Genomic DNA, 15368 nt, shown 5'->3' with positions numbered 1-15368 from the left:
CTTGACTCGCTTTCTTAGTATTAGCATATCTCATCAATCTAATACATCATGTTTTAGTCCACTGAGTTATTTGCTTTGGAAGCTATCTTTTCTTTCATACACCATTTTTTCTTGAAAAATACTTGAATTTTTGTGGCTTTCTATCTGTTCCTCATTTTGTAGACAATTATGCCAAAATTAAGGATGAAGCCTTATCTCCGATCGCACATTACCGAGCCTCCTTTTTGGGTTATGATTTTGCATCGAATGACTATGATTTTGAGCTTCCAAGATTTCTTTTTCTGTTCTATCTATTAAATACTTTTATTTGAGCAAATTTATTCAATATCTGTTCAATTAATTTTAGTTTACTAAAAGCTTAAAGCCGTTCTTAAAATTTTCTATAAAAAAGTCTAAAGGATTGTAATAAGCGCATTCAATGAAAACTCATTTATACTTCCAGACAATTTCAGATAGGGTGGGTCCATTGGAACGTAAATTGGAAACCCGATTTTGGAAGTTACTTTGCAGAATCTTGGCCTCCCGATTGTCGGGGTTTCTACCTTAAATGAACTGTTTTTGTTTGAACTGCTAAAACTAATTCTCTATTGCTAAATGCCATGAAATCGGTAATTAAGATAACTCTCAATTTAATTTGTTTCCACTAAAAATTTTTGATTTGAGAAATGCATAAACATGTTTGATGCTGTCTACTACTGGTGAATTTTTAGTACAACTTTGAGTCTAAAATTTCATTTAATGAGTGTTTCAATTGTTTCATTTTGAATATTGACCATCATTTTTCTAATTGCTATGTTTCTATATTTGTTCTGAATCAGTTGTTTTTTTCTGACACTCACTTTCCTAGTCAATATTGGGATTGTTTACTTGACTGCAATTCCTAACTCCTCGTTTGCAATGACTAAAACCCATAGATTGTTAATACAACGGCGTGCGACAATCATTACATTTGCTCTCAAAAAAAGGAAGCCTAAACACCCAAAAAGGAAACCAGAAGAAAGATTTGCCTGAAATATCGTCGGATTCTAATCACTCGGTTACTTCGAAAAATAACTCGTGTCATCTTCGACAAAATTCGTCCAGGGCACAATTCGTCCAGCCCGCAACTCGAAAACAATTTTCCAGCCAAAATTACAGCCAATCGAAACATCACTACCAATGACAAGTAACATTTTACTGCTGACAAACTTTACCTTAACCCAAATACTAAGCAACTGATAAACGAGTTTGAAAAAGTTCAACAGAAAAGAGAAATAACAATCAAGAAACAGCCCAGGTAGCCTTGCCAATTGACCCCCCACAACATACCGAAAGATCAAAATCAAGTAATGCCAAACCAGAAAAAATTTAAAATAACATAAACATAGGGTCAGACCAATATAGGCATAAATTATTAGATCCAGAAGATGCCATCAAAGTAAATCAAACCAACCAAGAACGGGGACACTCACCGAAACATGAAATTACGACAAAAAACAACAAACATCCGCATATCGGACACGCAAAGAAAAGGCATCTATGTTAATTAGATATGCTGGTTTTACGTGTTAGAAATTTCAGAATGCCGATCCAGATATAGCAAATCGTCTGCTTATTCTCCAAAAAGAATAAAGAACCCCAACAGACGAACAAAGTGACTTCCCTACAGAGAGCAGAAGAACCGTGGAAATCATCCAAGTTCCTGCAAACGTCATCCGACAACCGCGATCACCAACCCAGAAACCATATCAAGCAATCGGAAACCCAAACAACAACTAGGATAACTATCCCTGAAATTACCAGGACATTGCTGGGTTGGAGAACCCAGGCATCAGATTTGAGGCGTTCAACCCCCTTTATGAAACCCCCATCGGGAAGTTATTGTCATGATGAAACCCCCCTAGACTTGATAGCGACCTCTCAGTTACGTAGACTGAATTGACGGACTGGATTTAACCATAAATTCCGTATGGACACAAACATCAGACCAATTGTGCGCTGTTGATTTCATTAGCAAAGTGGTTGATTTAGAATTCAATCTTGTTTTTTTTCTAACCCCCGTTTTCAAAAGAAAAACTCCAAATCTTCACACTAAATATTGATGAAAGACTCAACTTTCACTGCAGCTATTGATTTGCTTCGTCAATCTAAACATAATTACGAGTTTTTGAATATCTTGTACAGTTTAAGAAAGTGTTTAACGCTGTTTTTGGCTTTATTGTATTTTTAGTTCGCTTGAAAGACTTTTGGCAATCCGACCAACGATCAGATTAACATATTACTCTTTAAAAGCTCTGTGTAAAATAAAAAAAATGCTTGAAAAGTTATATTAAGAGGATTATCAGAATAAATTGAAGCTACGTACAGCGTGTATGCAAGCTCAAACTTGTTAAAACAAACTTATAATTTAAAATAACCACACAACTTTTAGCTGTACTTCAGATTTTCAGTTTTAATTCACGCTGACTTTTAAACGTTTTAGATTGTAAATTTAGCTCAAGGTTAGTTTTAAAGTGACCTCTGCGGAATTATTTGCAAAAAGAATTCCAAATCCAGATATCGCTATTCATTAAGTCTATAGGATATTTGAACATTCCTTGTTAAAGCGTCTTCTCGCAAAATCAAAGAAAAGCAATATTTGGATTAATTAAAGTAGATAATAAGTTTTATTTGAAAATACTCCTTAGTCTTCAATATACAACTATTCCATCATACTGGAAACCCTAACTCGTCTTGGCGAAAATTAGGCAGTAGTTTTCACACTAGCCCCAAAAACGTGGTGGCATCGTGGATTAAATTTCACATATATACAATTTGAACCAAATTCGCTTAGTGTAACTAGTTTTCACACACGCTGACAACTCTAATTTTAAAACAATGGGAGTGAAAATAGGTGACAAAATCGAGTAAATTCACTCACAAAATCAGACATTGGCCACATAATTAGGGTTGCATGTTTTTACTGCTATTTTTGTGATGTATTTTCGTGCATTTCAACAGGATAGGATGTCTGGTGGCAGCGACTGGAAGTATGGCTTGTGCAGTCCCTCCTCGTGCACAAGTGACTTCAAACTCTGTCTCTTCGCATATTGTATTCCCACACACGTATGGGGAGTTACAACTGAAAAACTAGCACACGAACAGGCTAGTCTGCATCACTAAATTTTCACCTTTCGTTCTCTTTAAATCAAATTGTAGGCTCTCCCAAAAAGTTGCAACACAAGTGAACGTTCGAAAAACACCAAATATTCAAATTGGCATCCATTTGTTCACTTCTATATGAATGTTTTTTCTGCTTTTTTAATTTTGTACTTTGACCTTTTTAATCTGTGCAATGCTTTTGAAATCTTCACCTGCGTTGCATTTTTTGAGACACTCTATATGAAAACTCGTTATGTGTATATAAGACTGCTGATTTTGACTCATCCGTGTCCGGACAAAACAGTCATAGACAAAATAGTCCCAAAAAAACAGACTAAACAGTCCCAGACAAATTAGTCTCAAAATTTTACAGATTTTGGCTCAACGCATTAATTAACGAAAGTTATTCCGACAATTAAGCTAAACCGAATCAAATAATCAAGGTATTAAAAGTGGACGCAAAAATTGTTGTTAAATTCAATGACAGGTTTCGTTTTAATTGGGAGGCATATAAAAAAGAGCATCGCGATGTTTGGCGTCATAACTTTGACGCAAAATTTTAATATGGAATTCATTCAGACAAACAAAAAATTGGAATTGCTTGTTTTCGAAGGCTATGGCTATATTAGGCACCAAAAATTTACAGATGGCGCATCTTCTTGGCGCTGCCGTATTACAAAATGCAATGGCAGAGTCAGGCTACGCGATGAAAAAAGAAGTTATCACAGTTCGTGGCCATTTACCTGATCCAGCAGACATTGAAAAGAGAATTCCGCTCAGCGTGGAAAGACCGAGCAGCAATGGCAGACGAGACTCCCCGCCAAACAATATTTGCAGCCCAAAAACACATCAACAGAGAAACAGCAGACAATATCCCAAAATACACCACGAACAAAAGGACAGATAACAGAACGCACCAACAAAATCAATCACGAATGAGTGAGCCCTCGTCGCTGAAAGGATTCGAGATTCCCTAGATAATACAGATAGCAGATACTGGTGAGAAGTTCGTTTATTATGATTCAGGGCCCCAAGAAGACAAAAAATTATTGTTTTTGCGACTCTGCTAGCCATTGACTTGCTACAGCAATCAGAAGACCGGTTCTGCAATGGGACATTTTCAACAGCTCTAAACGTCTTCTATCAGGTCTACACAATTCAAACTGTTGACGACGTCAATTTGCCTCTCGTGTATGCTCTGCCTCCTGATAAAAGAGAAGAGAGCTATGGATTACTACTCTGTTCCTTTCCGGAAACATAAACAAAACCAGTAACAATCGATTTTGAAACTGCAGTTCGGAACGCATTCCTTCAGTGGAATGAAAACATTCATATTCAATTTTGTTTCTTTCACCTTCGTCAGAAAGTGTGGAGACACGTACAGTCAGCCGGCATAGCATCGGAATAAAACAAAAACTTGGAGTTCCAAGAGCACATCAGAATGTTGCTTTGCACGGCTTTTTTGCAGTGAAAGATGTCATTACTGCATTTGAAAAATTGCAGTCAACTTGCGCTGAGGACTGTGAACCAAATTTTAACTAATTTGAAGACAATTACCTCACCTCATTATACAACTCTACTGGACAGAGACAGAAACTGCGAATCGCAATTGAAAGACGGAATTAATGCGAGCGCATAAAGAAGGGCTATGCCAGAACCAACAACTCCGTCGATGGCTGGAACAGTAATTTAAATTGGTTAATACAAAACATTCTTCACTGCCCGAATTGATTGAGAAAATCAGAGACGAACAAAAAAATCAGAAATAATGGTGGAGAAGATAATAGCTGGCCAGCAAGTAAAGGGGCCAAAGAAAATAACTTACGCAAAAATTGATGCAAATTTACAAGAACTTGTTAAAAAAACCAGCATCAGAATATGATTGATTTTTTGAGAGGCTGCAATTATAATATCAAACTCTAACACGTGTTGATGTTTTTATTGTGATCCTTTATTTTCTGCATTTCAATTCATTAATTTTCTACCAAAATTTTTTAAGTTTAAAAGTAAGGCTGGAAGAGATCTAATTATTGCAAAATGTGGATCATGGACTAGCTTTTCATTTTCCCTTTTCTTACGACAACCCATGGCCGGGTTCTCCAGATTTTACACTTTCCCAGTTCTTCCCACTTTCCGATCTAATTTACCCTCAATTTTTAATTTTTGCAAACGTACCAGCGACCTCCTAATGTGAGTCTAGATCACTAACTACTGCGCCACGGTGACTTTGATTTTCCGAATTCTAAGACTTCATTCAAGATCAATGCTGGACTTTTTCATCTGTCTAACGTGCGCTTTTAGCGGGACTGTTTCGTCTGGGACTGTTTTCTCTGTATTCTTAGGACTGTTTTGTCTGGGACTGTTTTGTCTGGGACTAATTTGCATTTAAGGAATCTTTTGTCTGGGACTGTTTGGTCTGGGACTGTTTTTGTCTGCTCACCGACTCGTCGAATTATTAATGAATTGAACCGAGTGAATTCTTTAAAATGCGTATCAAAAGGCAGTAGATACATGAATTTCATTATTTCAAAGCGTTTCCAATAGCTTTTCCAACCACCAAGTTAATGAATATAAAAGTCACAGCACATCAAGTAATCTGATTTGAAGTCAGGACCACAACAGTGATAATAATGTTTTAAAAGTTTGAAATGTTCTCTTAGTTTTACAATGATTCTTCACTGACTATTCGAACTGAACTGAAAATAATAACAAGACATCTCGTGCGAAACTGTGCGTAGCAACGATTTTTCCAACATACGTCTCATAGTTGTCAAACTTTTTTTTCTGATCGGAAAGGAAAAGTTCTTTTGACTATCAGTTTTGCAAAACTCACACAGAAGCAATTTTTTTAAGCAACCATTATTACAACTTTCAAAAAACATTTACGAACCAGAAGTAGCAAAGTAATAAACGACTCAATCTTTCCCTCTTATTTTTACGCAATTGATGAAATCGATATTAATTAGCGGGTCCGTGATCCAGTTGAGAAATTTTTCTAGAATAAATTATACCGAATATCAAAATTTCATCAAAAATTTGAGTTGCTGATTATGTCAAAAGCTGTTTTTTGATGAAAACTCTGATTAAAGTTAGCCTTGATTCATTTGCGCTGTATTTGGCCTTCTTTGAACACGTTTCATTTAAATCAGTTCAACATTTGCGTGACAAATCGGGAAAACAATTTGCACTGAAATACTGAGTTTTTTGTTTTTCATTACCTTACACAGATTTCATGATTCCATAAGATGTGTTGCAAGTGTAGAAAGTATTTTTGATGTCAAAAAAATTTCAGTTGAGAGGACGGTTCCAATGTTAACAAAATTATTATATTTTGTTTCCTTTAACTCTCAGATGACTGCTTTTTTTCTTTTCTTCTGATCACAAATTCCCTTCTTAAAATCAGTTTGGCTAATCTATGTAACACAAAACGCTTAAATTACTGTTGGAGTTGTTTTTGTCTAGTATTTTGCAGCAATTTTTTTCTACCACAAAAAATGATCTGCTTTGTTTTCGTTTGATTGGAGACACATAAAGGACTTCTGTAGAATTTCCAAAGTTTCGCACTGCTAATCGAGCTGAGACCACTCGAATAGCGCAGACATCAATCAAGTTTATGTCTGAGCAAAAGAGCTGGAAAAAACATTTCTACGATCGTTCTTTTCTCAAGTGGTTCCACAATTAGGAACAGTAACAACGTATATCATATACTTGAGTAAAAATTTATAGGAAACAAGATTTTCCAGTTTTCCGGATTTTGTTTTGATTTTGGCTGAGTTTTTTGTTTGAAGCAAAATTGGTAATCTTGTTACGTTTTGTCACCAATTTTTCGCTTGTAATGGTCGGTGATTAAGGGAACCTAATTTCTCAAGTGGTTCCACAATTAGGAACAGTAACAACGTATATTATATACATGAGTAAAAATTTATAGGAAACAAGATTTTCCAGTTTTCCGGATTTTGTTTTGATTTTGGCTGAGTTTTTTGTTTGAAGCAAAATTGGTAATCTTGTTACGTTTTGTCACCAATTTTTCGCCTGTAATGGTCGGTGATTAGGGGAACCTAATTTCTGAAGTCGAAAGAAACATCAGGAACGATCAGCAGAATACAGATTTGAAAATTATGCAGATTTTCTCTTTCATTGTTCTATTATTTTTTATCAATCTGTTTTCAAATGCCCCATACTTGTTCAAATATCTGAAGGTTCAATCAAATCAATGACTGAAGAGAGACTGAAAATTAAGTAAAAGCCACCTCACAATTTGATAGAGGTACATTTTCAATTTAACTAATAAAAACAGTTCCAAAACTTATAATATTTCCATTTTCCTTGGAATCAAATAGTCTATGATATGTAGACTTTAGTTTGTACAAAAAAGTTTCTCCCAGAGGCCAGAGCAAAGAGTTAAAACTTTTTCGTTTTTCTTTTCGTTTTTTCCCGGTTCTCTAGAAAAATTGTCCCGGTTGCTTTCTTTTTCATAATTTACATCCCAGTTGTATAGCATTTGCATAAAATATCTGGCAAATGAAGTCATGGGAACTGATTATGAGCAATAAACAGTGTTCAAAATTCATTTTGGTTCCAAGGGAAAAGAAAATTAAAAAGATTTTTTGTTCATTTTCATGACATTTTAGAGTCTCTTTAAATTTTTGATTCTCATGTTCTTTAATTTATTCTACTTTGGATAAATCCGAAATATTTTTCTTTTTTTGCAAGTTTGTGCTATAATGACTCAGAAGAAAAGGAGCTCAGCAAAATTGAAAAAAATCCCGTTATATTTGTTTCGTTTGTCTTTTCATAACTTAACTTTTATAAAGAATTTTGTTTCTTTGTTTTGTTTTCAATTGTATGGAAATACAATTGTAGTTACGTAATTTAGTGACAACTTTTTGAGCATATCTTTTTTTATTTTAATATTTTAATAATAATCTTCAACTCCACCCATTCACTTTTTTATTTTCCAAAACTTTTCATTTTTTTCCATATTTTCTGTTCCCTTTCAATTTTTTCAAACAACTCACCATTCTGAGCCTGCAGTGAAATTTGTTTTGCCTTCAGAAAAATTGAAATTAGCCTCTCAAGGCTACAAAAAATCGTTTATCCTTTTTTCTCGACGCGCAGAAGAAACCTGAATTTTAAAAGCAACTTTCTATAATCTTATGTAGCTTTTATTAAAGTAGTTTAATATCAGTTTTATAAAATCTATTTTGAAATCTCTTAATGCGTCCAAACCCCTTTTCTCTCCCCCCCCCCCGAACTTTTATTCTCTCCTTTTTCGATTTTTCTTAACATTTTAACATTTTTAAACAGCTCACCTTTTAAATAGATCAATCTGAGATAAAATTTGTAATGTTTTTTTTAAAAAATCAAAACTAGCCTCTAAGGGCAACCAAATCATATTTCTCTTTTTCAAAACATAAACAAAAACAGAAAATTTAACTGAAGAAAATCAAAAAGCCAGCCTCATATATATATATATATATATATATATATATAATATATATTTATATTTATATATATATATATATATATATATATAAATATATATATATATATATATATATATATATATATATATATAAATATATATATATATATATATATATATATATATATATATATATATATATATATTCTCCCATTTTATGAAAAAAAAAATGTTGGATCAATAAACAAACAACTCATATCGGAGAAATTAATTTCAAACGACTGGCGATGGGTTGGCTTTCGAAGTCTTTCATATTATACCCCGCCAGCTGAGTAGTGATATAACGTACCCTATATATTTGACAGAAGCGATCTGTTGAAAATAGCTAAGAAATTTCCGCGATGAACTCAATCACTACCGCGCTAACAAAGCATGGTGTTAGCTTGTTGTCTAACGCATCAAATAATTTGAATACTGGCCCACGCCTCTTAACAAAGAATTTACAGTAAATAAATAGTTCTATCTTTGAAAAATCAAAAGCATTTGCAAAATTTTAAAATTCCTTAAGAATGCGAAGTCTGGAAGCAGCGAACTTCGAAACAGATAAGAGGCGCAAATTTCTGTGATGCTCCTTTATATATATTAAAAAAGAAGAACATTGTTAATTTCCTCTGATACACATAAGAATAAATTGCAAATGGTAAAAGAGGCAATGCAAAGTTAAGAATATAACATTATGTAAAATTATAAAATCATTAAATTACTTAACTAAAAATTTGACCTTACTTTAGTAAAAAAGTGTCCTAAAATGCGAGCATAAAATGTTTTCACAATTTTATATGTACATCATGAAGATTAAAAATAAAAATTAAAATCTAATGCTCTCAATGTCATCTTTTATATGTTACTTTTGGGTCCTTTAAAAATTATTTCCAAAAATATTCTCTCGGTTCTTTTTTTAAGAAGCTTTTGATGTTGCTTTCATTCTAATATTAGAAGGCAGACTATTATGGAATGGCGTGTGCTATAAAAGAATCAGTTAAAAACTTATTGTTCTTTCTCATATCGAACGTTATTTTTTTGACCTGGCATGTTGTTTTATTCTCATGGCAGAGAGAAGTTCAATTTCATATGCTGGAAAATCGTTGCTGAGTAAGCGAAAAAAATAATTTGAGCAATGATATTTCAAGAGAAAAGAGACTGGTAATATTTTGTTGCGAAGTCTGAGATCTGTGGAGCGATCGTATTTTCTCCTATTAAAAATGGTTTTTATTCCCCAATTCAATTATTTTTCTAAAGTTGTGATTAATGACTTTTGCAACCCTATCAAAATTTAAGCAGAATAATGTAGATGACTTATTACTATTGCATTAAGTAAGAAGACTTTCGTTTTCTCTGGTAAAACTTTTTCGTTTTCTCTGATATTCGAAAATGTTCTGAAAGAATTGGGAATGTCACGAAACTCATTTCAAGAAGTTTGCGATGAACTAGTTGCGGAAATTCAAACGAAGCGAATTACGTCTATGATCTCAAAAATGAAATCTGATTAATAATTCGGTATTAGGTATTGTCAACTTTTAAACCCAAACAGTTTTATATCTCCAGTATCTTGAGTCATGGCTCTAAAAACGAGGGTTTATTATTGACATTTTGTTCGTCCACATTTTGTTCATGACGATAATTATTGGTACTAATATAATAACATTTTTTCCTAGGGAGACTCTTACCGGTTTCTGACTCTGGCACTGATCCCATTTGCGGGACTGTGTCTGTTGCCCTGTTGGAGGAAATACGTGAGAGAGAAGAGTGACATTGGGGGTTCTTTTCTCAGCGATTGCTGTGCTGCATACTGCTGTCCTTGTTGCACCATTCTACAGGTTAGTTTAATCAACTAATCAAATCTTTAAAAAATAATGTTTTTCAAATTTTTTCACTATTTTTCTCAAATACGTGGGTTCAGCTTTATTTCAGCACTTTTTCGGTTTTCTATAAAAGCTTGGAATTTAACCCAACAACCCGATCTACACCCATTTTAATGACTCGATGAACTAGTGATATTTTGACCAATCACATTTGTCGATTAATCAAAATTTAGCTGTCGGGTAAATTGCTCGGTTTTTTGTTGTCGGCTAATATTCCTAGCAACAAACTAGACAAATTATTGATTGTAGAAAGCGACCTGAGGAGACGGGAAATCCGGACCTATGATAAAAATAAGATTACCTGCCATATGACGGGTAATGGCAAGTTTCGGAGTTTGGAAAGTGATGTGCTTGCCATCCTTGACTGAAAATGTCCATGAAAAGGCCGTACTCGACCTAAATGGGCTAAAAAGGACTTTTTACAGAATCTAACGAAAGTTTCAACTTTATCGGCATTCAAACATCCTCTCACTATAACAGTGTATTGACCAAAAATGCTCTTCTGGACAAGGTACCGGCGATTATGGAACACATCGACCAAATATTTATTGAAAAAAAAACGGAAGGTTTTCATGGGTCTTTTTGCAAAAATTTAGACGAGATGTAAAGTTGCAATATCACCAATTAGATGTTTTACAATTGGTTTCTGATTTCGTATGAAAAAAGACTGACCTCGTCCAGTTCCTCGGGTATTTTCCAAATTGACTTTTGCAATGCATTCAATTCGATAAAACGCAGTGAAATAATGAAAGCCGTTGCCAGTTCAATGCCAAGCATTGCCGCTTTTACCAATTCCTGTTATTCACAACACAGCCAACTATTCTATGACCAATTTGTTGTTAGCAGTGAAAGCGGTATCCAACAAGGCGACCCATTAGGCCCTTTGTTTTTCTCTCTGACGCTCTGGCCCATTAAAGAGAAAATTCAGGAAACTTCGCCAGAGCTTCAACAACATTCCTGGTATCTAGATGATGGTGTCTTGGTGGGCTCAGAGGACGATCTCATTAGATCTTGGGATCTTCTATGCCAGCTTGGACCTGATCGCGGCCTCCACGTCAGGGCGAACTGTGGTCCACGGTAGATTTAGACAGACTGCATATAAGAATAAAACGGAATGATATGTCGGGGCATGAGGTTCTTGGAGCTGCGTTAGGAAACCCAGAGTTTGTCTGCATGAAACTTAACGAAAGGATAGGGAAAATAGGGGTACTTTTCGAAAAGTTGGACTATCTTGTTGACCCTCAGTGCGCCCTAGGTATCATACGCCACTGTATTGGGTTCGCAAAAATGCTTCTTTGCGTTGTCAAGCGCCCAAAAGTCCAGTTATTAAATCCCTAAAAGAATTTGAAGCCCAATAGCGCGAAAAACTTGAGAATATCCTTGGAATTGTTCTTCCAGAAGAATCCTGGACTCAAGCAACCCTGCCCACAACACTTTCATGGTTGGGTGATCGCCAATGCCAAGACCAGTATAAAGCATCATACGTTGGTTCGGTTCTCTCATCTGAAGAGCTTGTTTCGAAAATAACCGGTGAAAGCCCAAAAAACTGCCAAGTTGTTCAGGATCTTTATTCCAGTATAGCACAACTGGACATTTCGAACCTCTCGCAAAAGACGATTCAGCATGCTCTTGATAACGAAAAATTTCATGATCTCAAAGAGAATCCAGCTTGTGAGAGAGAATCCGCCCGAATTCTCTCATTGTCTGTTCGACATGCTGGAGCTTGGTTGTCTGCTCCCCCCATTCCAGCTCTTGGGCCTCACATGGCACCAAATGAGTTTAAAATTAGTGTAAGGTACATGTTGGGTGTTCCTGTCTACGACGCCGAAAGGAAGTGCCCGTTCTGTAAAGCAAGAGTTCTTGACATCTATGGGGATCATGCCATTGCGTGTCACGGTCGATGAGACGCAATTGCAAGACGTGACCGGATTCGAGATAAAATAGTGTCTGCTTGCTCATCTGCAAATCTCTCACCACTAGTGGAAAAAAGAACCTAATTCTAGAAAGCCAGTCACAACCCGGAGACATCTTTGTCCCGACTGGGAAAACGGGGAAACCTGCTGCATTTGATGTAGTTGTTACTTCGTCGCTGCAATCCAACTCTCTCACTAATGCGGCTGCAAAGGCAGGATACGCAATTGATGCAGCAGATGAAAGAAAATATTGTCTCCACGACGATAACTGCGCAAAAATGGGAATCAAATTTGTTCCCCTTGCAATTGAAGTCCTTGGCGGGATATCGGCAACCTTCAAGAAAACACTCAAGCGGTTGGCTGTGTTAAGTGACAATCGTTCCTTCCAAGCGCAAGGGTTGTCTGTAGCTTTCTGTAAACTTTGGCAATCACCGCTATTCGGGGATCAGCGGAAATGTTGCTGGCACGGGCTCCCTAGTAGACTATTTTGCTTTTTGGGTGCTCCACCGCTCGGAGGGGAGATGGTTGATTCAGTACTGTTGCTATCATTGTCGACAGATATGATCAAGGGGTCTGCCTCAATGATTTTGACAGGCTCTTTTTGGCCAGATTTAACCAATTCAGAATAAGAAGAGTCCAGATTGGTCCTTTAATGATGAGTCGCCAAAACGATTGCAACAAACGGGAGCCTTATCAATGTGCAGTTCTAGTATTTTTATTCTTACCTGACCAAAGTGGGCAGAATAAAAATAAACATTTTACATGTGATAAATAAAAAATGCCGATGAAAAGATTCATAAACTGTTGATCTGTTGTATTGACAACCACCGTTTTGTTAACCAAGTTGGTTTTTTTTAATTGATTAATTTTTAATGATTTAACACCTCTCCAAATCTGTAAATAGTTTCGAATTTCATCATTTTTTTGATTCCCTGTGAAATCTTGAAATATTCTCTTAACTAATATCAAAGAGCATAAGCAAGATTATTTGAAAGTTTTGAAATAATGCAATTATTATCAAATCTGCAAAACTATAGACTTTGATCTCTTGTTAACTTTTTGTCTTCAAATCTGCAAAACTAGAAAGTTTTGAAATAATGCAATTATTATTAAATCTGCAAAACTAGTGACTTTGATCTCTTGTTAACTTTTTGTCTTCGTTAACTAATCTAAACTTTCCTTGTCAAAGTCTCTGGATACTACATTCTTCTTGCTCTTTTATTTTCCCTAATTCTGATAATTAATTTTATTATCCATTCAATTTTCAGTTGCAAACTATTATTGTAAGTTTGTATCCAGGCCGGTCATCAAGCAGGCATGGATGGAGGCTTCGAGTGTACTCGCACATGCGATCTGCTCTCAAAGACATTCAGAGGATTCAGTCCGAAGCAGACCAACTCGGGAGAAGGTCGCGCCAGCACAGAACGGACTTACCTGGCGGAGGAAATCCACCGAGGATAAGCGGAATATTCTGTCATCAATGTCAACGGAAACAACTTCAACATTCCAAAAAATTTATAAATTGATAATTATCATTTGGAGATGTCAAAATGTATTGGAAAATGGACTTTACAAGCTTTTTGTACTTTTAAAAAAATCTTTACGTTTTGCGAAGATAAAATTGATCGAAGTGCTGTTTTGCATATTGACGGGGGGGGGGGGGGGGGGGGTTGCATATTGTTTTCCAATCCATCAAGTAATCATTTTTTTTCTAGGGACATGAGTGGAACGTAGGGGTGGAAAGCAGACACAAACATCAAGTTTCAAGAAATCAGATTGTTGTTTTGAAAACAGTTTATATATTCTGGAACAGTTAACTGTTAATTCGAGATTCATTAACAATGATTGGTTAAAAACCAACAAAAACTAAAACGTACGTTGGAAAAAGGTTTTATTCAAAGTCTTTTCGGGCAAACAAACAAAATAAAAACACCTCGATTAATATAGTTGGTTTCAAAATTAGAAAATTCAGAATCATAATCAGAAGATTTTGAAATATTTTGTCAAAATAAATAATTGTGCAAATTAAATTTTCTTTTTGTACGATCAAAAAGCATCAACGACCAGTCTCTCAATATAAGAGGTGGTGATGTGAACTCGTTTCTTTTTCAAACTAAACATTTTTGGACAAAAATTATTTAAAAATAGATTTAGTTTGTCTTTTAGTTTCTGCAATTTTTGTCCTTTTTAGGGCAACCGCTTTCCAAATTGGTTGAGTTCAATCGACAAAAAACTGCTTCACTCTGAAACTAATAATAATAATAGATTGCCAGACGTAGCCCTGATTGGTTTTCATGCTTCTCATAGGCTCGATGGAGCATAATGAAAACCAACCAGCAACAGACCTTGTAATTAAGACCAACTAAAACAACAATTGAGAAACAGCCATCTAATAATGTGTTTACGGCTTTCTTCCATTTCATTTTTGATTTCACTTTCGATAGTGACTCCGGTCATTTCAACTTATTTTTTTTGAGCAATCGCCCTTAATAAGATGGTTGAGCAAGTTGAGAGACGCAACTAGCCTAGACATGTCAAAAATACTTTACGCAAAACGTTGAAAAAGGCAAATGTTACGGCATAACAATGTTTTGTCTGACGAAAAAAAAATGAAAGAAGAATAACTAGTCAACTGCGAAAGTTGAGCGGTTATTGATGCAGAAAACGAACCTTATTATCTCATAAAAATGACGGCCAGATTTTAGGATGGTTATAAAGGACAATGAAACTTAACATTGTGAGAACAAAGTCAGTCTCATCTGCCCCGAAAAATTGCAATTCTTGATCAATTGCCTCAATTTCTGATTACCAAGTAAAAAGCTTAAACCATCGATGTTCAAGTGAACAGATTACTACGTAGTTTAAAACTACAACCACCTTTTAATGGAGGGTTGGGATTATTTATTTGTAGCAGAAAAGCGGCAGATTCACAATCTTTGCAAATTTTTCTCGTAGAATGAGCAAATGTTGAATATTATTGGAAGAATT

The 15368-nt window shown here is 35.2% G+C and overlaps 1 protein-coding gene across 13 annotated transcripts in view; it reads left to right on the top strand.

Moving 5' to 3' along the window:
• Nucleotides 1-14010, top strand: part of LOC142335132 (uncharacterized) — a 190326-nt gene extending 176316 nt beyond the window's left edge. For all 13 annotated transcript variants that reach the window (XM_075383543.1, XM_075383535.1, XM_075383561.1 and 10 more), the window contains 3 exons: nucleotides 2980-3123; nucleotides 10261-10422; nucleotides 13680-14010. In XM_075383543.1, the coding sequence (XP_075239658.1) occupies nucleotides 2980-3123; nucleotides 10261-10422; nucleotides 13680-13841 (468 nt within the window). In that variant the 3' untranslated portion in view covers nucleotides 13842-14010. The remainder of the gene's footprint in view (nucleotides 1-2979; nucleotides 3124-10260; nucleotides 10423-13679) is intronic.
• The last annotated feature ends 1358 nt before the right edge of the window (nucleotides 14011-15368 follow it).

This window comes from Convolutriloba macropyga, chromosome 1 (assembly GCF_964194025.1).
Source record: "Convolutriloba macropyga chromosome 1, txConMacr16.3, whole genome shotgun sequence".
NCBI classification, from domain to species: Eukaryota; Metazoa; Xenacoelomorpha; order Acoela; family Convolutidae; genus Convolutriloba; species Convolutriloba macropyga.
Note: the sequence above shows the minus strand (reverse complement) of the source record. Positions and strands in the feature narration are given on the sequence as shown.